The sequence below is a fragment of the Acinonyx jubatus genome, chromosome A1 (genome assembly GCF_027475565.1).
Source record: "Acinonyx jubatus isolate Ajub_Pintada_27869175 chromosome A1, VMU_Ajub_asm_v1.0, whole genome shotgun sequence".
Classification (NCBI taxonomy): domain Eukaryota; kingdom Metazoa; phylum Chordata; class Mammalia; order Carnivora; family Felidae; genus Acinonyx; species Acinonyx jubatus.
This window is the reverse complement of record NC_069380.1, coordinates 211,087,566-211,115,163: the sequence shown is the minus strand read 5'-3', so window position 1 is coordinate 211,115,163 and position 27,598 is coordinate 211,087,566. Positions and strand designations below refer to the sequence as shown.

General features: G+C 40.6%; 1 protein-coding gene and 1 long non-coding RNA gene across 11 annotated transcripts in view; one reads left to right on the top strand and one right to left on the bottom strand.

The window, feature by feature from the left end:
* Positions 1-27,579, bottom strand: part of DROSHA (drosha ribonuclease III) — a 201,774-nt gene extending 174,195 nt beyond the window's left edge. For 3 of the 10 annotated variants that reach the window (XM_053201850.1, XM_053201819.1, XM_053201835.1), the window contains exons 1-10: positions 27,429-27,571; positions 26,245-26,372; positions 25,310-25,375; positions 23,479-24,312; positions 19,019-19,111; positions 12,967-13,077; positions 12,502-12,733; positions 9,062-9,203; positions 6,797-6,951; positions 3,771-3,851 (exon numbers count right to left, since the gene is read on the bottom strand). In XM_053201850.1, the coding sequence (XP_053057825.1) occupies positions 3,771-3,851; positions 6,797-6,951; positions 9,062-9,203; positions 12,502-12,733; positions 12,967-13,077; positions 19,019-19,111; positions 23,479-24,312; positions 25,310-25,329 (1,668 nt within the window). In that variant the 5' untranslated portion in view covers positions 25,330-25,375; positions 26,245-26,372; positions 27,429-27,571. Of the gene's footprint in view, positions 1-3,770; positions 3,852-6,796; positions 6,952-9,061; positions 9,204-12,501; positions 12,734-12,966; positions 13,078-19,018; positions 19,112-23,478; positions 24,313-25,309; positions 25,376-26,244; positions 26,373-27,428 lie in introns of all 10 variants that reach the window. The other 7 variants (XM_053201821.1, XM_015077686.3, XM_053201826.1 and 4 more) reach the window with 6 other exon arrangements.
* Positions 480-16,641, top strand: LOC128311479 (uncharacterized). Its single transcript, XR_008289923.1, has 3 exons — positions 480-1,342; positions 4,172-4,347; positions 16,160-16,641. It is a non-coding gene; the product is annotated as an uncharacterized LOC128311479 (long non-coding RNA).
* Positions 27,580-27,598: the final 19 nt, after the last annotated feature.

The following is a 27,598-nucleotide window of genomic DNA, read 5'->3' as shown; positions in this document are numbered from 1 at the left end:
AGTTCCAGGCCTACAGGAGGAAGGGGGCCCTACTAGACCTGGACAGGACAGGACAACCCTGTCCTTCCACCAAAGGGTATACAGTCATTTGCCCAAATAACTGTACGTTGGGGAAAGGGGAACCCAGAGTGTTCAAGGAGTGTTGGACACAGCATCTGAATCAACACTGATACTTGGAGGAGACTAGATAGATCACCCTAGTACACATTAGAGTGGGTGATATAAAGCTAAGGTAACAAATGGAATCTTGGTCAAGGTCTGGCTTACAGTAGGTCCACTGACTACACAGATCTGCCCAGTGAGTGTTTCCCCTTGTCCCTGAATGTTTCATTGTCTTTGACAAAACTGGCAGATGGCACCACTCCACACTGGGTCCTTGCTCTAGAAGAGGAGTAAGAGCCATCATAATGGGAAAGGTCAAGCAGAAACCACCGAAGTTACCGCCATTCCCAACACAGGTATCAAAAATAGTATCACTCTGGGGGGATGGTGTAGATTAGTGCCATCCTTAAGGATCCAAAGACTCAGGAGTGACAATCTTCATCATAGCTTTAACAAATGGATCCTGGAGGATGACTACAGACCACCACAAGCTCAACCACGTAGTACCTCGGACTGTACCAGCTGCGCCAGGTGCTACGGCATAGAGCTGATTAATATGAGCCCAGGTACAAAGTGTATAGGAACTGATGTGCTGAATGTATTCTTTTCCATCCCAATCGGAATGAAGATAAGAAATGGTTCGCATTCTATGTTCATTCACACAGAAAAGACAACATTTACAGTTTTGCTGCCAGGCTGTATTAACTCTCCCACTCACTGTCACAACAGTCCAAGGAACTCTCGACCTTCTGGACATACTGCAGAACATTGTAATGTTCCACTACATCTATGACATCATGTTTATCATCTAAAAGCCCTGGCAAAGCATGCGTGCTCTGGAGGGGGAGAGATAAACCCCACCAAGACTCCAGGGTCTACCACAGCCACACCATTTTTAAGAGCCAATGATCTCAATACCAAGATATCAGTCCAAAGTAAAAGACAAATGATTGCATTGTCCACCTCCTTCAATGAAGAAGAAAGCACAATACCAGGCGGGCCTCTCTGGGCTCAGGGGGCAGTATACCCCCACCCAGGGATATTGCTCCAGCCCACTCACAGAGTGGCACAAAAAGCAGCCAGCTTTGAGCGTGGCTCCAGCGACAAAGGCTTTGGCAGTTCCAAGCTGTAGTGAGAGCAGCCCTGATGCAGGGGCCACAATACTCAGCAAATCCTACATTGTTGGCAGGAAAGGATGCTGAGGGGAGTCTGCGGCCATACTGGGAGAATCATAATGCTGGTATGTGGGGTTCTGGGGCAAAGCCATGCCATCTGTAGTAAAGAATTATATGCCTTTGAAAAACAACCCCCAGTGTGCTAGTGGGCCCTGGTGGATATGGAAGGCACGGCCAAGGGACAGAAACAGACATGTGGCTGAAGTGCCCATCAGAAGCTGGGTTCTGTCAGTCTCACCCAGGCAGAAGTTTGGAAGGGACCAGCAACATTCCATCCCAAGACAGAGGCCGTACGTCCAGAATCAGGCACACACAGGAGCAGCAGGCACAAACAAGCTGCGCAAGCAGGTGGCCCACCACTGCTGCACGAGCGCCCCTCCCTCAGCCGATGGCTGAGGACAGAAGGATGAAAGCAGAGGGAAAAGCCCAAGCTTGGTTTGCAGATGAGTCTGTCAGGGATGGCGGAGCAAGCCAAAGACGGACTGTGCCGCAGCCTCGTTCAGGGAGGAATATGAAAGACAGCGATGAGGGGAAGTCTTCCCAGTGAGCAGAGTTTCAGGCAATGTACCTGGTCATCCACTTTGTGGGGGAAAAGTAGCCTGAGGTTAGAATATAGATGGACTCATGGCAGAAGCAAGTGGCCATGCCAGCTGGTCAGAGGCCTAGAAGGAAAAAGATTGGAAGATGAGGGATAAGAAGGTCTTGGGGTAGAGGTGCCTGGCTGGCTAAATCGGTGCAGCATGTGACTCTTGATCTCAGGGTTTTGAGGTTGAGCCCCACGCTGGGTATAGAGATTACTTAAAAAATTGTTTTAATCAAAAAAAGAAAGGTCTTGGGTAGACCTGTGAGTGAACAAGTGGGAGTGAGTGATGCCAAGTGTACATCAGACAGCACACCCCACAGAAGAGGTACTAAACCACCTGACTGACATATGACTCGGTCAGATGGAGTCAGCCAGCCTCAGTTGTCAGCTACCCAGAGTTGACAGTATGGGCACATGAATGAAGTGGCCACAGTAGCACATGAGCCCAACAGCATGGACCTGACTTATCAAGGCTAAGCTGGCTAAGCTGACTGCCAACGCCCAACATCCAACAGGCCATCTACAATGACCAATGATGGGCCCCTCAAATGGCACCATTCCTTGAGGAGACCAACCTGCCACTTAGTATGCACTTGACGACATAGGCCCCATCCATCTTGAAAGGGCCAGGAGTTTGCTCTCACAGGAATAAACATGTACTGAGTATGGGCCTGTCTTCCCACAGGTCTTCAGTCAGCACAGCCAGCCACCTGGATCTTCCTTCAAGGAAGGGCCTGCTGCCCAGCTGTGAGGACAGCAGACAGCCTGTAGCTACCAGCTCTTTCAGGGTCTGCCTCTGCTACAGAGCCCCCTCCCCCAAGATCATGCCCTTCCTGGGGCAGCCTGCTTTAGGGACAGAGGGCAGTGAGGGTGTGAAGGGTATGCCAGCCTGGTGTAAGACAATTCCAGTAATTCTGGCTTTAAGACACGTGTCCATCACTGGTGAACTTCTCCCTTTGCTCAATCCTGCCTCCACTCTCTTCTTGTCTAAACCCCATGAAACATCTCACATCGCAAACTCTACTGCAGCACCCGCTTTCAGAGAGCCGCGTCTGAAGCACAGGTGTGGACACTCACGAGGTGCAGATCCTGTCCCTCAGTTCCTAGCTACACTTGCTGGTACTCAAAGACAAATGAGGTAAAAGCAAGGAAGTGGTTAAAAATATCCATCATTGTCTCATAGTCTTGATTCTAATTATTATTATAGCCCCAAACAAGTTTTAAATAGTAATTAAGGATTTACACATACTATTTTTAAATATAATGTGCTGAATCATTAAGTGACAATCTGGGATTAATAAGAGTAACATAAAATAAAAGATGGCGGAGGGAAATGATGGAAAATCATTGAAAGGGAGCATCTACATGTAACTCTATGATATAAAGTATTCACCTCCTTCGGTTCGACATATCTGGAGTGTCCTTGATGAACCAGGGGATGGGGCACAGGGTAAAACAGTTCACACACCACTCAGTCAGTGAGGACAACAGACTAACAAAGACTAACGGAGACAACAGCAGACCCTTACATACCCCAAAGGTAAGAGAACACGTGCCTTAGTAAGATCATTTTTCCAAGGTAACTCATAACCATTTATAAGAAAACATGAAAAATTTCACTGTATGCACAGTTTTAAGATATGAATAACAACAAAAACCCCTCAAATACACCCTGCCTATTTCAAATAATGAAACTTCCAAACGTTTTTAAGTTTCCTTGATAATATTCCCTACTCCCACCCCAAAACCCAAGTACTTTTCTTCTCCAATTATCAGTAACAGAGACTATTAGGGGAAGATAAAAAGACTATTTTGATGGTATTATTTCATTTATGGGAAAAGAACAGCAACAGCATCTGTCTACTTCTGGCTTCTCAGCACTTACAAATATAATAACCCAAATCGGTTACCTCTTCTCCAGGATAAATGCTGTGCCTAATTCCTGTGCGTCTCGCTTTGGCGCTGCATTTGCAGAGTGGCCCATCATTCATCTGTCAGAAACAGAATGTAATTCTTTTTTATTGGGGGGAAAATCCACACCATGCACAATGATGCCTCAGAAACTGTGTGGGTTTTAATGTCATGAGTACGGAAGTTCTGAAGAGGCTGTCACAGTTAGAAGATTAAACGGATGTTCCAAAACCAATAAAGCTGCAAACTGTCTATATTGTCTGATAAAGGGAAACTGTATGACACCGCTGGATTCCCAAGTTATTTGTGCAACCAAGCAGAAAATATCAATGTCACTGCACTGTTTGCCCCCATCTTCTCTTACCACTTTTCAGTGTGTTTCTCCTATTTCTTATTTCAGGAAAAAGGACTCTTTCACAAAAGAAAAGCATATTTTATACCCTGAAGGAACACACAGAATGCTTTGAAGGTGACCTCCAGATTTAATGTTTCCAAAAGAGAAACCTAAACGTATCTAAAGCAGAGGGGGAAAAAATGCCACTAGAAGCAGAGTAGCAGTAGCTCAGTGCTAATCAGGTGAGTCAACATCTGTTTTTTCACCTGAATTCGTTTTACTGCCATGAACTGCACCCACATGATAAGATGAGTGAATAATTCCTGAGCGCCTCTTGGGCAAAAAGATGGTTGCTAAGCATTGTGGGGGGAAGGAGGGTGACAAATAACTCAGGTATTCAAGGAATATTTATTCTATACAGGAGAGATAACATACATATGATATACTTAGTAATTTAAAGAAAAAGGAAAAAAAGTCCAGGTGGAGATACCACTGGCTTCAGAAACAAAATGTGAAAGGCAGAACAGGACAGGAGAAGAAGATGGCTATTCTACACAAGGCACCAGCATGAGAAAAAAAGGGAAGGAAGAAATCCTATGTTATGCTCCAGGGACATGAGACCCATCTAAACAGAATAGATCATTTACGTCAGCAAGAAGACTACAGAAGCAGAACTGAGGTCAAAATCATCAAGGGCTTTAAAAGCCAGTTTCGTGAGTTTATTCAATACAGATGGTAACAGTGAATCAAAAGAGAGACCAGAGAGCATCAGTTTGGAGAAGGGAGAATCCATCTCTCACTTTCTCGGTATTAATTATAAAATATGTATGTGTTAATATGTATATGTTATATATATATGTATATATATACATATGTATGTACACAACACACACATAACACACGTTTCTTTAAAGTTCTAGGGATTTATAACTCACATCCAAGGAAAATGTCTCAATAAAACTTTGAAAAGAAGTATTAAAATGAAAAACTGTAACTTTCTTTATCCTTTTGTGAAATCTAAAGCTTCAGGTAGCACAGCAGAGGAATAACATTGCTATGTAAAAAAAAAAAAAAAAAAAAATCATCACATTATTATTCAGGGGCACCTCAGTGGCTCAGTTAACCCTCTAACTTTGGCTCAGGTCGTGATCTCATGGTCTGTAGGTTTGAGTCCACGTCGGGCTCTGTGCTGACAGCTCAGAGCCTGGAGGCTGCTTCAGATTCTGTGTCTCCCTCTCTGCCCTTCCCCAGCTCATGCTCTCTCTCTCTCTCTCTCTCAAAAATAAACATTAAAAAAAGTTATTATTCAAAGTAACAGCTGGCAAACAGTGATGTGATGGGATTCCCTCAAAAATCACAACACACTCCTAATGCTGGTCAGTAGAAAAATCACTTCATCCTCACTGATTTGCAAGGATGTAGACAGACATCCTAATTCCTGCCTTTTACCAGAGTCTTGGCCCCAGTGCAAATCAGCACTTTACAAGGTTCAACTGTACAGAGGACACGAAACTAAACAGTAAACAGAAGAGTGAGACTATCTATATTGGAAGCCTCTGTAATCTCTAATAAAAATAAGAATGGATATAAACTGAGGGATAGGCTTCCTGATAGAACTATGTGCATTAAAAAGACCACACACGAGGAAAGGGGAGGGACAACTAATGGACACAGGATTTCTTTCCAGGGAAACAAAAATGTTCTAGAATTAAATTGTGATGATGACTGTTAAGTCTTGTGAACAGAAACACAAAAAATGAATTGTATACTTTAAGTGTGTAAACTGGATGGTATGTGAATTATAACTCAGTAAAGCTATTCACAGAGATCATATACATGGTAATAAATCAAAGTAAGTTTCAAAACACATTTGCAATTTTTAAACATTTCTGCTCAATTCCAAGAGAGCAAAAAGCACCACAAAATACATTTCTGTTCAGGTACTCCAATCCAACTATATTAATTGTATAAAAAAAATCCAACAAACCACTTAGATAGCAGTCATCTAATAAGAACCAGAAAAGCATTCAAATTAATATAAAGTATCTTTTTATAGGTGTATGTTTTATTAAGCTTAATAACTTCATGTGCATTAAAGACACTATTTTTGCAGGTGTTGTATATTTGTAAAATAAATCTTTTATAAAGATACTATTTGGTATTAAGTATTACTTCATAATAAAACAGTAAGTAAAAATAAAAATGATTATGTCCAGCCATGACATCGTTAGCTCAAAAATGCTTAATAGGAAAAGAACTTATAAGTAATTATGACTATTACCAGCTAAGAAATATGAAGTCTTACAGGACTTATTGTTTACTATATTGCTGCAAGATACCTTCCAGATGAATTGCTTTTAAAAAGACCTACAAGTGCTCTCTCCCTCAGCCTACCATTTGTCTCTTTCCGTTTACTGCAACTTTAATGAGGCAGCACCATTATCCTGCTCCCTAACATGGAATTTACAAACATCGTCAAACATGATTCAAGAGACAGTTGCTCTGGTACTTATGCTTTGGTGCCGAACTCTGAAGCTGAAGAGGAATAAGCTCTGAGGGATGACACACAACCCTGAGAGTAAAATTCAGTTTTCATACTAGCCAACATGCATCTTCTGAGCCCGGAGTCATAAATGTGATGTGTGGGTTTGCAACCTTTGTAGCAAGAACACGGCATAAAAACATGCGCACCTGGCCTGGGTCATTGTACCAAAGTTCATCGTGAAGTCGGTCAGGGTGGGCTTTTTTACGTTTTATTTCCGCAATGACATCAAAAACTTCAGAGTCTGAGCTGCTAGAACAGGTGCTGTCCTCATCAGACTCACATTCGGATTCACTGGAACTCTCTAATAGAGGGCAAGGGAAAACAGAGAAGATGAAGAAATTTACAATTGTTTTTTCTTTCAGTAAACATTTGGGAGCCTATTCCACACCAAGCACTCTGCTAGGCAATACCAGGAAAATAATGCAGCCCATACTGCTAAGTCACAATCTAGTTAAGAAAGCAATGAAAACAAGAGTTTTAGAGAAAGACCTAATGAACAATGCCAGGGAAAATGCAAACCACAGCAGCGGTATGGAGTCTCACATTTAAAAAGGTGTAGTAGTAAAATAATAATAATAATAATAATAATAATAAAAAATAGATAGATAGATAGATAGATAGATAGATAGATGTAGTAATTCAGAAAAGGGCGAGTCTACCCTGACTCAGGTCACTGAGATTTCCTGCAAGAGGTGCACATGACCCAGGCACACGGATGGGGTGGAGTTTGGCTGATGAGCGGGTAAGAGGAAAAGAATGCAAAGGGGGCACTCAGGCAAAAGCATGGAGGGAGGAGCACAAGCACTGGACAAAGGCCCCACAGAAAAATACCAGGAGGTAAGGGGTTTAAGTGTCACAAACGCCAGACTGAAGGTTCTGAGTACCAGACTGAAGATTTTAAATTATTTTCTCCTCCCCATAGTAGCAATAAAAGATTTTAGTCCTTGAAAGTGACTGGATAAAAACAGACTAAGGATTATGATAAGTGATATAAGCCAGTCACAAAAAGACACATACTACGTGAGTCTACTTCTATGAGGTACCTAGAGTAGTCGTATTCATAGAAATAGAAAGTAGCATGGTAGTTGCCAGAGGCTAGGTGGAAGGAGGGACTGAGGAGTTAATGGATACAGAGTTTCAGCTGAGCAAAATGAGTTCTGGAGACAGCACACAATGTAAATAGTCTCAATACTACTGAACTGTATACTTACAAAATGGCTAAATGGTACATTTACTGTTCTGTGTATTTTACCATAATTAAAAAAACAGACCTAGGGGTGCCTGAGTGGCTTAGTCGGTGACTCTGATATCAGCTCAGGTCATGATCTCACAGTTTGTGAGTTTGAGCCCCGCACTGGGCTCTGAGCTGACAGTGCGGAGCCTGCTTGGGATTCTCACTCTCTTCCTCTCTCTGCGCCTCCCCTGCTCATGTTCTCTCTCTCTCAAAATAAGTAAATAAACTTAAAAATATATATATTTATGAAAAAACAGACCCAGAACTTACATTACTCCTACAAGAGATTAACAGTACATCACAGTAATAAAACCCAACCCCGACATGGTTGGATTCTTGAGTACTGCATGAGATAGACGCTGTTCATCCTCCTTTTATAGATGAGAAAAGTAAGGCATGGAGAGAATGAAACCACTTGCCCAAGGTCATATAGCAAGTGGCTGAGCAGGAGTCTGAACTGAGGTTCAGTCGGTGCTTTTACCCACCATGGACACTGCCCCTCAGCTGGGAAAATGAAGGTGGCAGATGAGAGCCAGAAGACAGGGAAAAGGCACAGGGAGTGCCTGATCTATGAATGGCTTTCTGTTAGGGGCTAAGGCTGCAAAGTGGTGAAAAGCAGTTTCTATCCTCAAAGATCTCAGCATCTACTTGGAACCTCATAATACACATGAAAAAAAAATAGATCACCACATGATAAAGTTATGGAAACTATCCATATGAGTTGAGAGAAACCTTCAATCAGAACTGGCCTACAGCTGGCATTTCCTCATCAAAGCAGGAGCTCCCTGGCAGTGGAGAGAGCCACAAGGGAATGCCTGCCCATTAGAGGCACAGGTGACAGGGAATAGACTCCTGCTTCTGGTGGAGAGGCTGGACTATGGTGCTGATTCTAAGACTGGACAGTTCTACAAGGGACACAATTGTTAGCATGCCTTACAAATGAGATTGCTTATGTATTCTGAATGCAACTAAGGAAAAATAAGATCAAAACAGAGAAAGTTCTACTTTTATATATACTATAGTTATATACTATATATATGCTATATGCTACTATAGTTAAGGAAAATAAATGAAAAAGAGGAAACTTCAATATACGACTCTCAAGAACATATCCCCAAAGCCAAGGTTTAAGCAGTAACAGGAGCACAGGGCCTTGGTCTCGTAACTTCTAACTCACCCAAATCTTCATCTAGCTTCGTCTTAGGAGGCTCCCACGGAGGTCTAGCAGCTTTGGCCTTTTCTTGCCTACTCCCCAGTTCTTCCTCAAATTTGTCGTATAAGTCACGGAGCCTACTTGTTCCAACCACAGTAGAATCTCCCTTTGAAAAATAAAGAATCAATATTAGGAACTACATTAGTAATAGCCATACCAAAGATACATACAACCTCACAAATAATCAAGGATTTGTAACAGCAAGATGCCATTTCCTTCAATTTAACAAACATTTAAAAACAAAATGGCCAATGCTGGCATGGGTGTTCTGAATCACACACAACATTTATGGCTAACACAATCTTCAGGAAAATGTACTTGCCAACATTCAGAAGAAATATAAAAACTGTTCACCTATGCCTTTTGATATGAAAAAATAAATCATGACCCCCGCCACCCAAGAATTCATGATATCTGACACTCTGCTAGGGAACATACATTTCCCCACTACTGAAAATCACTGATAGTCTATCTTCCACATCAACCCAATGATCAAACATAAATATCCTTATGGAATGAAGAAGTCACAGGAGTAAAAGGCACAGCATAGGGAATACAGTCAATGACATTGCGATGGTGACACTGGCATTGCATGGTGACAGATGGTAGCTACACTTGTGAGCACAGCATAACAAAGATGTTGAATCACTATGTAGCACACCTGAAACTAATGTAACATTGTCAATTATACTCAAATAAAAAATTTTTTTCAAGAAGAAACATAGATCCCCTCCCCCACAAATACACCCTATAAAACACAGGAACACAGACACACACACACACACACATACATGCACACTCACGTGCGCACACCCATACACCAACACACCCACACTCCACAAACACAGGATTCTACAATGCATTCCTAGAGAAAACTCTCCACTTTCCCCCACTCTCTCTTCCCAGGATGAAATCACTTTAAATGTCCATATTCTTCAACTTAGTAATTTCCAAAATGTAAAGACCAGACCTATCAGACAGAAAAAGCAAATTAAAGCAAATCATAAAATCTGCAGTTATCCCAAAAGAGGATAATTGCTTTTCAAAGCCTCAGCTCATTACTGACACTGGCAATGCGAGGACAGCTGACATTCGTGCCACCTCTCTGCACCAGATGACAAAACACAAAGGCAAATGTTGGGCTTAGTTTATTAGCCTTCCTTCTACACCAATTTTAATATACTCATAAAATGTATAAGGAAAAAAAAACTGCCTGTGTAAACTCTTTGAACCTTTGCTATTTTATTTTGTTTTAAGAATAATATCCATGGCAGCCATTCTCCTTTTCTTCTTTGCTAAAAGAACCATGATTCCCTTCAGATTTGGGGTAGAGAATTCCTGGTCTTAGGAAAAGTGGGTTTAGAGTCCCCCTCTGACCCTCAAAGATGTCCCTGCCCTAACACCCAGGAACTGAGTATGTTACCTTATGTGGCAGAAAAAACTTCGCAGATAGTGATTAAGGTTACAGACTTTGAGAAGAAGATATTATCCTGGATTCTCTGGGTGGGCCCAATCTAATATGAGCCCTTAAAAGCAGAGAACCTTTCGAAATGGAATCAGAGGTGCAAGGGAAGAAGAAGCTGGAGATCCTCAAAGCACAAGAGACACGCGACCTGCACTACTGGTTTTGAAGATGAAGGAAGGGACCTATGAGCCAAGGGATGCACATGACCTCAGGATGGTGAAAACAGCCTTCATCAGCCAGCCAATAAGGACGCAAGGACCATCCTATAGCCACAAGGAACTGAACTCTGCCTATAACCTGAATGAGCCAAGAAAACAGATTCTCTCCAGACAGGAGCACAGCCTTGTTTGATTCAGCCAGCAACACCTAAGTTTGACTTCTGACTTACAGAGCTGTGAGATAATAAGTGTGTGCTGTGGTAAGCTATAAAGTCTGTGGAAATTTGTTATGGCAGCAATGGAAAATGAAGCCCTGGGAAAGACATATGATACAGTTCTGGGGAAGGAATAGAAGGAAAGATCCATGGGTACGCTGGGCCCCACACAGCACTGCCCTTGCATCCTGTGTCTGGACAGACGTGTGTAAGAACATGACACCTGCAGTCACCCTGCAACTCACAGTGGATGCTCCAAAAGCAGCAGATAGCAAACTAGAGCCAGCTCTGCCATCACTGAGCCACTAAATGTACACCAGCCACCACTTCCTTCCAGACAACTTGTTGAGAAAAACAAACCTGGCTCACAGTTTAAGTCACAATTCGTCAAGTATTGTAATTTACAAACATGCTTAACCAACAGATACCTTCTTTCCAGGACTGTTTTCAGAATTAAGTAAGATATGAGAAGCACGAGTAAAGTTGCACCATAAAATGCTCAGCATGAGCTTTCCCTTTCCTGTATCACATGAACCATGACTTAAAACCCTGCTCTAATTTATCAAGTAAAATATCACAGCATCATGAGATTTCTCAAATTCTTTTTCCCAAAGACAAGAGAGTCTACTTTTACGTTCTCTACAGATAAGAGCCCAAGCCAAGTAGAAGCTATTTCCACAAAATTCCAAACAGAATGTTCTTTTATCTAACCCCATACACAAAATCTACCATCTCCAACCACTTACATCTCAGACCTATAGACGATCATTCCTTCACTCATCCATCTAATCAATGAGCGTCACTCTGTGTCTACCCTGTGGCAAATAGGCCTAAATTAATGGGATGGAGTCCTAACACCTACCTGGAGAAAGAGAGAGACTAAACAGAGAGTGACCAAAAATAAAATGAAGATAAAAGATAAAAAAGGCAAAAGAAACAAGCATACGAAAGAGGAAGTCATGGAGTCTGACACAACAAAGACTCCACATGGGCTGCGGAGCCCAGGAACCTCCCCTTGAGCAGCCTGTGCACAGGCTCTCTCAAGAGCCCATGAAGGGTGATAACCCCTGCCATTCCACAAAACCAGCCAATATGCATGGGAAACTTCCTGTGGTTATCTCTGGTCAAGGTCAGACTTCTAAGAGACAAACTCAAAGTCTTCCTTATTTCCCATGTTGGGGGGGAAATGTACATACAAACACAACCACAAACTGCATAAAGCAGTTATGTGTGAGAACTTAGAAAACCACCATTATCAAGACTAACAGTGTTATAAAAATGCAGAACGAAGAGATACTTTAATCTACCGCACTCTTGCCTTTGGCTGTGGAAGACAGCTTTGGTCTACAGCAGTGATTCTCCACTGGGGAGAGGGGTGGAGGGCATTTGGCAATGTCTGAAGACAGCTTTGGGTTCACAACTGGGGAGTATCCTGTGCACAGAACTCAGACAGGCTGCTCAACATCTTACAATGTACAGGACGGCACCCACCACAAAGAATTACCCAACTCCCAATGCTGAAGGTGCCAAAGTTCAGAAACCCTGGTCATCGCTTCTCAGACCTACCACCTGATCCATGGGGTCACTCGAGTAGTAGTTTTCTGAGTGGGTGCATCGAATCCACACCGGCTTAAGAAGTTCTTCTTCCTCCTCCTCATTTTTGTCAGGCAGTGTCTCCTCTGGCTCTTTTTCCTTCATTGAGGTATAATTCTTCTCTTTGCCAGAGCTCTGGCTGTCACTCCATCTGTCTTTTTCTTCCTCCCAACGAGCTCTCTTTTTCTCCCTACTTGGGGAGCGACTTTAAAAGGAGGTAAAAGAGGCTAATTATTTAAAATGTTCTTATGTTGTAAGATTATTCTATTTCACCTGTTTAGTTCATTTTTTCACCTAAAATAAAAATGCCATACCAAATCAACATATTTACTTTTGTTAAACCAGTGATTCCCAAACACTAGTCTGGTGGCATCAGAATCACCTGAAGTTAGTTGTTTAAAAATACAAATTCCCAGGCCCTACCCCAGATCTACTTACTGATTCACAGTCTCCGGGGGTGGGGCCCAAGAATCTGTATTTTTAATAATCTCCCCAGGTAATTCTGGTGTGCATCCAGCAGGTTCAGGGACAACTGGAAAACCATAACTCCTAGAAGAGAAAGATATTTCGGAAATATTTGAAAATCTCCACATATGGACAATCTCAGCAATGAGAATACTACGTTTGAATCCTCCACAGCTTGCTTTGCCAAGGGGGAAAAAAAAAGGCTTCACAAAACACAGTCTCAATTTGGCCATAAATTTAGCTTGAGGACAATAATCTAAGAGAAAATCAGTTATATCATCCCTAACCATCTCTCTGGAAGCTCAGACTTGGGTTACTACTTAGTGAACCACCACTCTGTCTAACTCTGATCCCTGCAAATACTGATATTAATTCATTTAAAAAGGATAAAAACAACTTGCTCTCCTTGAATTTCTAGGGCTTAACATGTGCAAAGGCCTATCCTATGGATGTGTTTAGAGAGAAAAACCTAAAGGACAGGTTTTAACTTGACATCCAAAAATTTAAATGCAACCATACACACCCTGAGAATCTAGCCAAGGAGAGAAACTGTTGTATTAGTATTATGGTAGCATCCTCTGCAGCAACACTAACAAAGTCACTATTATCCAAGAAAGCTCACATCTGGATCAAAGTCACAAATTAACTATTCTCATCAACTCTACCACTAACTTCTAACTTTATGACAGGCAAAGTGTGAGTATGTAGGTGTGTATACATCGAGGGGGAAAGGGTGGGTAATTAGATTATATATTGATTACTTATTGATATAACTTCTAAATATTACATTTTGTTACCAGAAAAGTTACTGTAAAGTAAAATATACATACGCCCACTGTAGAAAAATAAAGCATTAACAAAAAAAAAAAAAAAAACAAACTCGTCATCCATAAAACCACTAAGAAATAACTGCTATATTTAACAAATGGGTTAAAACCTATAAATATGACGATATATACATAAAAATACACACATTTAACAACAACAAAAAAGCACACAACTCTATAGCCTGCCATTCTCAAAAGAAATCAGGAATACCCTTCAATAAGCATCCATTCCTGAACCACTTTTAATAGGTGCGTATTATTCATCTACACATGTATGCCATAATTTAACAAATCTGATCACAGTCATTAAGATTACCATTTATTTTTTTTGTCATCATAAACAATGCCACTGTGAACACACTTGCATTCTCTGCAACCTGTCAAATTATTTCACACAAAGAATGTGTACTTTTTTTAAGGCTTCTCTATAGATAGGTAGTACTAGTCTAGACTAAAATCAAAACCATATGGGAGTTCCCATTTCTACACATTCTGTCAACATGACTGTTTTTAATCTCTGCCATTCCAATGAAAGAAGTGTCTAATTAACTTGCAATTTTTTTTATCACTATTGAAATAACGTTTCATGGTCACTTCATTTATGAACATCCGAGTCATATGCTATGCCAGTATTGTTAAAACCAGGAGTACAGTCTTTTTTATTTATTGAAAAAGTTTTTTATTAAGATAACTGCCCTTCTGGGGTTCCTGGGTGGCTCAATCAGTTGAGCGTCCAACTCAGCTCATGGTCTCATGGTTCGGAGTTCAAGCCCCACATCGGGCTCGCTACTGTCAGCACAGAGCCTGCTTCAGATCCTCAGTCTCTCTCTCTCTCTCTCAAAACTAAATGGACATTAAAATAAATAATAAAAAGATAACTGCCTGTCAAATGTAATGTAACCTTTTTCAGTTTTTTGTTTTCCTTTTAATTCTGTCTATTGCTACATATGACTTACATGGCCAAACCTAGAGATCTTGTTTATACTGCCTGCCTTAGTGTTATGTTTGGAATCCTTTCCCATCCCAAAATTAAATAAATATTTTCTATTTTCTTCAGTTACTTTTTAACATTAAATTTTTTTATTCTACCTCTCTAAGATATAAGGCATAAATCTAACTTTAGTTTCTTCCTCCATATGTTTTGTCAATTGTCCCCACATCAGTTTCTCCTCTGATTTGAAACAATTTTATGACAGAGGTAAATTTTTTTATATATACTTGAATGTTGCTCAATATTTGGAATATTTTATACCCATATCAAATTGTTTTAATAATTATGGGTATAGAACATTTTAATTTTGCTCAAATATCCCTGCATTATTATTTTTCATTATTCTCACTTCTATTTTAAATCATTATAAAGTTTAAAAACCCACAGTTCAACTGAAGTTACGTTACACTGTACATTATTTTGAAGAAAACTGGTATTTTTACAACACTGTCTTCTACTTCCACTATGGGAATACAGCATGCCCTCCATTCATTTACGTCATCTTGTCATCAGCTACACTGATAGTTTTCTTCACACTGATCTGTATTTTTTAAGCTTATCAAGATATTTTATTTTAATTAAAATTTCTGTAGTGAACGTATATTTTTTCCCCATTACATTTTCTTAGGTGTTTCTGGTATTTAGGAAGGATATTAATTTTGATTTTTTTTTGTTTGTTTACAACTGTCAACTTCAGTGAATTATTCTCATGGTTTCTTAGCTGATCCTCTTGAATTTTCCTAATACCATTAGCTAATAATGGCAACTCTTAGCTCCCACTGGTATGGCTTGGTTTGTATGTTTATTTTAGTGCTTACTGCAAGCCTGACACTCTGCTAAGCACTTTACTGACACTCACATTTCACCCTTAGAAGAATCCTATGAGGCAGATATGAACATCTCCTACAGAGGAAACAGAATTAGAAACTGCATCACTTACCCATATTCCCAAGCTATTAAAGTGGTAGTTAAATGCTAATATGGTTGTCTAACACACTGTACTAAAAGCCCATGAAATGTTTACTATTATTGTCAAGAAACACGGGCAAAAATATCCTCACTCCATTTCTCTTAAGGCAGGTGTCTTGAATGATGGATGGCCAGGGTTGTCTGTTGTGAATATCAATTAATGTTCTTTTTCTTTTTCTTTTATTTTTAAGATTTTGAGAGGGTCATTTCAAAACAGGGGCAAAACATCTTTTTTAGCTAAGTGTCTCAGGCACTCCAAACTTCAAAATTCAAACTACAAATTGTTTCTTAACAATAAGTTATAGTACAGGCTATGATAACTTTTCTTCCTTTGCAGTATGTACATCTATGATTTTAATTTTCTCATCCACTGCATTAGTTGGAACTCACAGAATCCAAGTTTCTGCCTTCCCCACAAGCTACTGGGCACAGGAGAAGAAAACCACTAGACTGAAGATGTTTCCAGCACTCTACATTAAAAATCACCAACCTGAAATGGGTCCTCAGTAATATCTACCAACACAGTGTCTGCCTTTTTTTCCTACCCTTATCTCCTCTTCAGGCCCTTTCTCACTGAACAAACTCTAGCTAATCTCATCTATCCTTGGCATTTAGTATTTCCAGCTGGGATCTCGTTTCTGGGCTTTACACCTGTGTAACCAATAAACTGCCGCACAACTTCACCTGGTTGTCTCACAGATTCTTATATTCCACATGCCCAAACTGTACTCACCTTGCATCTTTCTTAGTGCTCCCCACCCCCAGTGGGGGCCACCAGATCTTAGGTGCTGACTGCTCTTCCCTCACCATCAGTTATCCTACTGACTCGATCTCACACACACCTCTCAGTTACTTCTACCGTTCCCCGTTACCACTGTCACTGAGCTGATGTAGGCATAATCACTTCTTGTATGGATCACTACAAAAGCTGTCTAAACTTATTTCCCAAGCTCCAGGCTTGACCCTCTCAGAGCCACTTCTCCACACTGCAACCTTCCCATGTGCTCTTTTTTCTCCCTTCACCATCCCCTTCTCTAATGCATTCCTACACACACTTCAAGTACCAATTATTAAAAAGGTAAGATACCAATTTCTCTACCAATTTCTCTGACTACCCAAGACTGAGCTTTCGCTGCTGTGTTCCCAGAACCACATGTAATTGTTCTATCAGAAGTACTCCTCATAGCACTTAACTTTCTTATGCCTGTAAAGTGGGGACTCTTGTGAATGTTTTCACTCACACCAGTACAATACCTGGCACACACGAGAATGCACTGTTTTTCATTCACTTCAAGAAGAACTGAATTGTATAACATTCAGTTATACAATGTTAGGTGACAGTGATAGGCAATGGAGCCTCAATCCTTTTTCTAACTTGTATGGGAAGGCCTGAAAGGTTTCAACATTAAATACGACTCTTCTGAAATGGTATCAATCATATTCATAATATTCTATGAGTATTCTAAGAATATTCTATATTCTTTTATCATGTTAAAAAAGTCTGCTTTTATGCCTAGTTTACCAAAGTTTCTATTTATAAAAGGATGCTGGTTCTATTTTAAATATCTAATAGACAGGTACAAAGATAACTCTACAGATTTTGACACAAAGAATTAATTATAGATGTCCTGATACTAACCTATTTATCCATGCAATCTTGGAATAAACTGTTACTTTAACGCACTACTGAAAATTTTCATAGCCATATTCATAACAGATTGTTTTATAGTTTTCTACATTGGGTTAGGTTTTGCCATCTCTGTTTTCCCTTCCATCTTCATCAGTATCCTAGAACAGTTTAATACATTTTTGGAAGTGGTAAAAATCCAACTTTTTCCATTTTTTCCGTAGTTATTAGCCTATTAAAACTTTCTGCTTGTGTGAAGTTTGTAATTTTTGCTTTCATAGAAATCAACCCATCACATCCAAGTTTTTAAATTTTGTAAATATAGTATCTGTACTTATACCAACATATTATACTTTTTAAATCCCCTTCATTCTTATGATACATTCTTTCTTATACCTAATGGAATGTATGTTTATCTTTTCCAGATTTGCCACTTTTTGAACTGTATAACCTTTCAAAGAAGTCTTGCATTTATTGTCAAATATTGCTACAGTATTATAGTTCTTTTTCCTATTTCATTAATTTCTTTTTATCTTTAAATCCTTTTTTCTGCTTTTCTTATACTCTACCAGTTTGTAGAGCCAAGTGATCAGACAGTAATTAGATATGCATATTTATACATATTAATATAACTTTAACCTATACACACACACACACACACACACACACACACACGCATATATATATATACACACATAGTTACCATTCATTTGGCACTAACTTTGGACCCAGTTCTAAGTGTTTTTACATGTATTCTCTCAACATCTCCTTACCATGCAAAAAGGCAAGTAAAACTGCTCTTATTTTAGACAAAGACATTGAGGCTTAAAAAGGTTAGATAACTCTGCCTAATATCCAAATTGGGAAAATAACTGACCCCAAATCTGTCAGATTCCAGAGTGCTGTTTTTAATTACCATTACATAAGACCATGATTTTACCTCTCAGTATAGAACTGGTTACACCCTGTAAGTTTTGGCTTACAACAATGTCAATGTCGTTCTTCTAAATAAAGTATGGCTGCAGTTTTACTCTTTTTTTTCTGAAACAAGTAAATTTGAGAGCATAATTATGAATTTCCAAGGTTTCTTTTTAAAGCCTTGAATTACTGGAGTGCCTGGGTGGCTCAACTGGCTGAGCATCCAACTCTTGATTTCAGCTCAGGTCATGATCTCACGGGGGTTCATGGGTTCAAGCCCTGTGTCAGGCTCTGCGCTGATAGCACAGAGCCTGCTTGGGATTCTGTCTCTCCCTCTCTGCCCCTCCCCAACTCGTGCTCTCCCTCTCTCTCTCAAAAAAAAAACCAAAAAACAAAAAACAAAAAACTTTAAAAACCTTGAATTATTAACATACACAGTTTTATAGCAACTGGAGGTCAGAAAAAGTGGCTTGTATAATTTCTAATTTTTGGAAATTTATCAAAATTTTCCTTGTGCATCATCAATACATCTTGAAAGTAAAGGTTTTTAAGTTACTGGCTGTTTTAGCTTTTCATAGGGCATTTTGGACAGACTCAGGCTATTTTGAAGACTTGGTGATGTTTGCAGAAGCACAAAACCTAAATTCAAGGAGATAAGCCTATGACTTCTTTCAGTGTCAACTCCTTGCTTACCTTCCAGATCTCTTATACTCTTTTTTGTAGGACCTTTCCAGAGATGGTGATCTTCGGCTGTCCCGGTGCCTGTGTCTCTCCCGTTCCCGCTCTCTTAAAGGAATTAATACACAGAGCTGTTTTCAACAGAAAGACTCAAAAACACCATCTCTTTTCACTCAATAAATTCATCTTCTAAATAAATGGACCTCACCTAAGAATTTTTCTGGCACTATTCTCGATGGGACATTTTTATTCATCATTTATTAAAGGATAACGGAGGTTTTTTTCTTTACAGAAGTTAACTAACTTGGACATTTTTTGTTGTTTTCTTTGAAGAAAGAAGTCATACTTGATGCTAAGCAACAAGGGGATTTATCATAATCTTCTCTCCAGACCTTCCAGGCAGCCAATTCTTTTATGTAACCTATAGGTAAAACTTTAAAGGACTCTACTACCTAGTGATTGCTAGAAAATTCTAAATTTCATCCATCAAATAAATGTAAATTAAAGCTTTTATAGTAAAAATTAAGCTAAGGTTCTAAACTCTGGGGGCGTCCTAGTGGCTCAGTAGGTTAAGCATCTGACTTCGGCTCAGGTCATGATCTTGCGGTTTGTGAGTTGGAGCCCCACATCGGGATCTCTGCTGTCAGCACAGATCCCACTTTGGATCCTCTGTCTCCTTCTCTCTCTGCCCCTCCCCTACACGTGTTATATCTCTCTCTCTCAAAAATAAATAAAAACATAAAAAAAAAAAGGCCTGAGTTATAGTTCTAGGTATCATTCATTAACTGCCATGAGACTGTAAGTCACTTTACCTTTAAATAGTGTTTTAATCTGAAAACAACTCTAAATAGAGACACAGTTTACACAATGTAAAATAAAATAGGGGATTTTAAAACCTTTCAATGTAAAATGGGAATTTATTAATGACAATAATAATGTCTGAGTCTATTTAATAAGTACAATGAAGATCTTGAACAAAACTGGAACTCTAGTGTGTGTCAATCACAACTAAGTCTAAGGGAAATAACCACCCCATTTCAGCATGTAAAAAAAATGTATTAGCCTGAGTCCAGCAAGAAGACTATAAAAATGTCTGAAATCAAAAATATCCCCCAACCTATAGCCAAATAGAAGAAATGTAAATACACTGAAAATCAAAACTTACAAAACTGATAGAAAAATGTAACTGTTTAGATATTAAAACAGGAAATGTTTTTTCACTTAAAGGTCACTCCCTCCTCAAGAAAGATTCCACTGAATGATACTTTTACCATATACATAAGCCTCAGGGACACACCAGCTGTCTAAAATAAAGTGGCCAGAGCTTGGGATTCTACATTCTTTATCTGATACACTTCTAAAATTACAGTTTACTGGGGCGCCTGGCAGGCTCAGTGCATAGAGTATACAACTCTTGATCTCTGGGTTGTAAGTTTAAGCCCCACAGTGCATGCAGAGGTCACTTAAAAAATAAATTTAAAAAACTACAGTTTACTTTTAAGCAGTAAAATCCCAACTAGTGAGTGGTAACACACAACAGATATGTGTACTGATGGCAGCTGAGAATAATTGCCAATTATAATAATTTCCAAATCAAACTCTACTGAAAGGACGCTCTTGATTTTTGTTTGTATTTTAACATCTAGGCAATAGAATTTTGCATTTGAGAATGACACTTCTGATGATGACTGCTACCTCTGAGTTGGTATGAACTGAAAAGGCCAATTTGGTTACAAACCACATTAGTTAACACTATGTAATGAACCCATTTAGAGCAAGAAAAACAATGTTTGGGTTACTCTTCCAAAGACTCTTCCTTAGCTGCAGGCACTGAGATATATAGGTATATAATACTAGCTCTCTGATGGCTACACACTGTACTCAACAGGCCAGCTACGGGGATTGTTGTGCTCTAACACCACTCAGTTATAGGGAGCACTGCACCAGTCCCACCACACTGCAAAACAGCGTGCTCGGTGCACTGCATCTATGGCTGTTTCTTTTCCCATTCCCCATAGTAATTTTGATCTTTCATAGTAACAAATACATAGATCCACTTCTTCACAAACTTCCTCTAAAAACAGTTTGTCCTAAAACAATCTGGTAATTACTATTCAAGCACATTTTGGAGGAGAAGAAAAAGAAGAAAGATGGAATCTGAAAAAGGATGGACTGACTTATCCTAAGGAATAAGGGGACAAGTAGCGAGAGGACAGACTATAGAATTTGAATAAACTCAACACAATTTAATGCACAGATTTGTGAAGTTTTGGTTTTCTCCAATATACTTCTAGCAGTTACACTGGGACTTCACACACCCCACTTTTATTTCACAAAAATATTCCATATAAGACAGGTGACTGGCACTCTACGTAAGACCTCAAAGGGAGCCGATTATAATGTGTCCATGACACTGGGGCAGCTCCAGGACAAACACCCCCAAGGATGTTACAAAACAACTCCAACATAAATAAAGGCCATTTAGAAAGATGAGCTAACTGCCTAAATAGGTCCTTCACAGTAAAGGAGTTACGGTTTAGGATAACAAAGATTGGTGGTAATTCTCAGCACTTAATTTCACTTACTCATAGAGATCCTCAGTTGACAGGACATGAATTTCTTTAAACAAATACATAGCCCCAAATTAAAACCTGATGCAAGAATTTTTTTATGGAAGAATTTTACAGAATGTTTTACAGCAGAACCCTAAAAACTCCTCTAAGTGCAGCACCCCAAAAAGGAAAAAAAGTGCCTTCTAGAATGCTAAAGTTTGCAACAAAGTGTCTCCCCAGAAAAAGGATTATCATCACTGTAAGGTTTACAGAAAACTATTAACAAACACTTTTCAGATCAGATTTTCGCCACAAAATTATAAAATAAACTATCACAGCCTCTGCTAATTAACCCATCACAGAATAATTAAGGACAAAATTGACCAGAGACATAACTCATGCTGAAAATACTTTTTAAAGTCCACCAACTTCAGTCAGCTCTGGCCCACCAGAAATCAGTCATCCCTGCAGGAAGCAAGTTCCCTTCCATCTTCCACTGGGCGTCAGGGAGAGGACACAACACATATTCTTTCCAACCCTCCAAGCATTAGTAACTCCCTTCAGGACTGAGAATGACCACCACCACTTACTGGCAAAATGTTCAATCAGAATCAAGCCAACAGCCATGAGAAAAACATGGAAACCAAGAAGCAAAGTGATGCCACAGATTAGCACAGAAGTGCCACAGGACAATGAAGGTAAACACACCTTATGGGACAGAAAGAGAAGCACCACTACTAGCTCCACCTCTGGAAAACTTCAATGATACAAAAAGTTTGCCAAAGGTACAAATTAATTGGTACGATCGTTATCTACAAAACATATGTAGATTTGTATTTTCCATCTACACCAATAGTTCTTAGACTTTTGAAGAAATAGATTCACACCACCTTGAGATTCTGCTGTAAGCTACCAATTTAATTACAGAAAAACATGCATACACATAAAATGCTGCATATTAATTTCAGAACATTTCTACAAACCCATCTATGAATCTCAGTTTAGAAATGCCTGCTGGAGGGGCACCTGGGTGGCTCAGGAGGTTAAACGTCCAACTTCGGCTAAGGTCATGGTCTCACAGTTCATGGGTTCAGGCCCCACATCAGGCTCTGTGCTGACAACGTAGAGCCTGGAGCCTACTACGAGTTATGCGTCTCCCTCTCTCTCTCTCCCCCTCTGCCGCTCATGCTCTGTCTCTCAAAAATAAATAAACATAAAAAAAAATTTTAAACAAAAAAAGAAGTATCTGCTGGAAACCTTACTTCCTTATATATGTACATATTTGGTCTTTTGGGGGAAAAAAACATGTAATCTGGAATAAAATGGTATTTTTAAAATATAACTTTCTTCAGTATGAATACACTTCAATGCAACAAAACAGGTTAAAAGCTATTTTGAAAACTTTGATGTGTAACCAATGTCATTGCACTTTACAAGGAAACAAAACAAGAAGGCAATTACATACAATAAACTCCCACTTATCCTAAAAACCAGAAAGCAAGTTGTGCTTCACTACTTTGATTCCTAATTGATAACATACACAGATCAATTCCAAAAGAACTCAGGTGCTGTAAGCTGACACGGTGATCATACAACAAAAGTAAATACGATAATGCAAAAAACATGCGAAAAATCTAATGAACTTTAATTAGATCACCATTAAAATGTCAGCTGTATTATACAGCGTAATCAGCTTACACTCATTGAAATGAGTTTACATTAATTTTGAAATGCTTTTCAAAAGTGGCTTTTTCTGACATGACAGTTGTCTCTCCCTCTTTAAAACAGCCCAAAACATGTATTCTTCCCTTTATAAATCAAAATGCACTGTTGAACTTTTTTGGTCTGGTTTGCGGAGAAACCCAAATGGCCCATGTCTGGATCTCTGCAGTTCGTTAAAAAACACATGTGTTTGTGCTTTACCTGCTCCGCTCATAGCTCCGGTGACGCGACGGCGTCCTCCCTCGGTCATAATCTGATCTGTAGCGGCTATCTTGTCTTCTCCTGTCAGGACTTCGGCCTCGTTCCCGCCTATCCAGGGACCGATGCCGCTCACCTCGCCCGTGACTGTGATCTCGGTGCCTGTGATCCTCGTAGTGCTTGAGCCTTTCTGGGGACCTTCTCTCACTGGGAGCCTTTGGGAGTGGGTATGGAGGGAGGTGCCTAAAATGAGGACTATTGCTGTTATTAGCACTGGGTGGGAAAGAACTGGGGTTGTTCTGGAAACTGTTAAAATTGGGAGGTGGGAAATTATGGTGTGAGTATCCTGGAGGGTACTGATAATTGACCTGCTGTGGCATGACTGGAGGTGGTGGGGGATGGGGCATGGAAGGAGGGGGCATCATGAAGGGGAAAGTGCCTTGTCCTGGAGGTGCTCCAGGGACTGGGGGGTTATTAGGACAGGGCATCGGAGGCGGCATAGGAGGAAAACAGGGAGGCACTGGGAAGGGGGGCCTCATCTGGTGGTTGGGGAAGGGAGGTCGTATAGGGCAGGGGGGAAGAGGGCCTTGTGCTGACGGAGGCATGGGTGGAGGGAAGGGTACAAAGTCTGGTCGTGGAGGGAGAAAACTGGGAGCTGGAGAGTTCGAGAATGTGGTGGAAGGGGCACTTGGAGGTTCGTATTGATATTGCACAGGAGGCTGCTGAGGGTGAAGTAGTCTCAGATTTTGGGGCCTGAAGGCTGGGGCTGAGGGTCTGGCTCCATGTCCTCCTCGCCCTCGGGGACACCCTCGTCCTGGGTGGAACGACATCCTATGACTTTGCGGGAGGAAAGAAAAAGAGAGAAGGGAAAAAGAACTAAAAACTCACCATAAGCTGGGTTTCACAATGCCTGATCATCTTCAAGAGCAACTGACAGACCCCTTCAGCCACAGGAATATTCCACCCATCTAACGTTGAGTTCTCTGTAACACCTCAGACTCCTCAAGGCCAATAAACTCCTCTTCCCCTGTCTCAATCCCTGGACTCCGTCACTCCCTAAAGCTGTTCCTCGAGAATGACCAACTCAACATCCCATTGTTCAAACGTTTGCTATTATGTCCTCGCTCAGGCTCCCCAAAAGTGTGAACTTTGCCACGTCATCCCACCCACACACCCCACATTTTCTCCACCTGCACCAGTATCTCCCCGTCTTCACCTTCCTCCACACTCAGCAGAGACCCTGCAAATTCAACATAACATGTCCCAAAAGGAATTAATGACCTTCCCTGCCAAGACAATACCACTGGCTCCCGTTTCAGTGTTGCCTATCTCAATAAATAACATGTATTGTTCCTCAAGTCATACACCAGGGAATTATCTGACAACTTCTCCTCCCTTATACCCCTTAGCCAAAAATTTATTTTAAATTCCCATCACTTCTACTTCATAAATACTTCCGGAGTTCATCCACTTCACATCATTGTTTCTCCCCTGGCTACAATAGTAACACCACTGCTGGCCTTTCTCCAATCACTATTACCAACCTACCAGGCCTTTGTCAGGCTCCCTGCTCTCACACTCTGTGCTTCTCCTTGGCAGCTCCTACAGTAATTCCAATTCACAATTAATTCCACCTTTCATGTTTGCCTGCACCTCAGAACTGTAAGTTCCATCAGGGCAGTCTGGATTCCTAACTATGTACATGGCCCTCATGAACACATTTCTTCCTCTCCCCACATATATAAATCCTTCCCACTCTCAGGGCCCAGTGCCAGTGTTTCTCCTCTTCTCTCTGTTCTTCCAAAACCCCTGCCATGACTGTCACACTACTCACCACGTATTGCCTTGCATCATGACGTACTGTCTGGATACGTCACATCTTCCACAGAGAATATAAACTCTAGAGAACAGAACAGAAAGAATAAGGAGAACAGAAAGAATAAAACAGAACAGAGAGAACAGAAAGAATAAAAGACACGTAAAAATGTTTCCCAAACTGCTAATGTCCGCAATTATCTTAACATTGATTTTTGCATTCTCTAATGCACTTAGCACACTAACAAAATAACTTTGTAAACACAACAGTTATCCTTGATTTCATTCTCAACTCTTTCCACTGAAGAATTCTGTGAACATGAACGGCTTTCCAAATACTTAAGCTTCAGCAAAAGGTTTTAAAAACTAAATACATAAATATTAAGTGCAAAGAACTTTAATGCAGAAGCATCCTCTTAAAGTCTATCCAACTAAAAGCTTTACCAATAGGCTTAAGGTAGATTTTCAAAAGGCTCACGAAAATAATTTCAGATTATATAGCAGTGCCAATCACTGTGCTTAATAACTAGTAGGCATGAAATATGGTCTGACTTATGATTATTATTCAGGCTAAGACCTTCATGATAAACCCAGGACCTACCCAGTTGATCTTGCCACCACAGGCTACTTATGGTTCACGGCCAATGGAATCAAATTCAAACTCCAAGTTTGGACCCAACTTCTTGCAGGCTTATCCTCCATTACCTTCCCTGTGAAGTGCCTATGATCCCAGATTTCCCCAGTTGCCTAACATACCAGGTGCTATCAGCCAGCTTGTTCTTTGCTCCCACTCTTCTAAAATTCCCTACTCATATTAATCTGCCCACTGAATTTTCATCTGCCTACAAATGCCACCTCTTCCGGGAAGCCTTGCCTAGTTCCCTTTAGAAAATAATCCCACTCCCCCTAGACTACCATTGCTTAGTCCATACTTAGTTCTTTTACAGCACTTACCAGAGACTGCCTCATATTATAGTCATGTGTGTACATTTCTAACTTCTCCACTAGGTTATTAGCTCCTTGAGGACATGGGTTGATTCATAAGTCATTTCTGTATCCTTCACAGCTCCTGGCAGAAAATCCTGCACATAGGTGGTCAATAAATGTTTACTATCTCACCAATGGCATATGTTTCTACTTGCTACTGTACATTTCCCTTTCACATATATTCAGCACAGATTTGCATTATCAAAACCAAGGAGTGGACCTTTTCACTGATTCATACAATATTCAATGAGCCTATACATGTCACAGGCCCCACAGACTCAAAGTTGAGTAAGACACACAGCCTGCAAAACTCAAGCTCTCAATCCACTTACAAATACATTTTCCTTAAATAAAGCAATAAACAAGAGAAAAGATTTCAACACAGCGTCTAGAGGAATACAAAGGAGTGTACTGAACCTAGAGGTGCGAAACGAACACTAACACTGTTGGACAGTGTGTAATAGTTATACTTTCAGGATTAGATCCTCATGGATGTTTCTATGGAGAGAATATCTGAAAACACTAATTATGAAACTGACATATTAAAGGCATAGTCGGGCTATCTTATGGATGCAAATTTTAATTCAAAAGTCAAGGAATTCACTGCAACTGGAAAAGTAATTGTTTGCGGCGTAGGTCTACTCCTAGACTGCTTGTCTGGAAGCAGGAAAACTGAGGGAACCGCTTTGTACAGTTAACACGACCAGGAACATCAGCCTATGCTCAAAGAGTTGCAAAGTGCGCAACTACGTTATTAAGAACACCTTTCCCCCCACTTGCATCTGCAGGCCGGTCACCTTCGTCGAGCTCATCTGTAGTTGCGGTTTCCCCTGTTTGCATCTCCCGCCAGACTGTGAGCCCCACGAGGCAAGCGCTGGGCTCAGGGTCTCGCGGCACTCCGAGACCCCGGCAGCCCCGGGCCTGGACCACCGCCTGCGTTCCACAAATGAATGAAAGGTCTCATTTTTCATTTCTATTTGCGGGATTCGGGCCTAGGGTCGCTTTTTTGCCCTTAGCTGCAGAACTGAAGAGGGGCTGGACGACCATAACTCAAAGGCGGCTCTCGCCCCAGCCCCGGACTCTTAGCCCCGTTTAAACCCGGACACTCGGAAACGCTCCCTCTTCCAACACCCGCAAGTTGCCCCTTTTACCTACAAAAGGCTCTCGCGCCGCGAGGTTGCCGTCAAAGCAAAGCTAGGATTATTCTACAGCCGCCAGGACTGTAGCGCCTCCAGCGCCTCCGGAACAGGAAACCGAGGAAATTAAAAAGCAAACCGGAGAAAGCTGGACCTCTACAGAGAAAGCTTCTGGGCGGGCCACA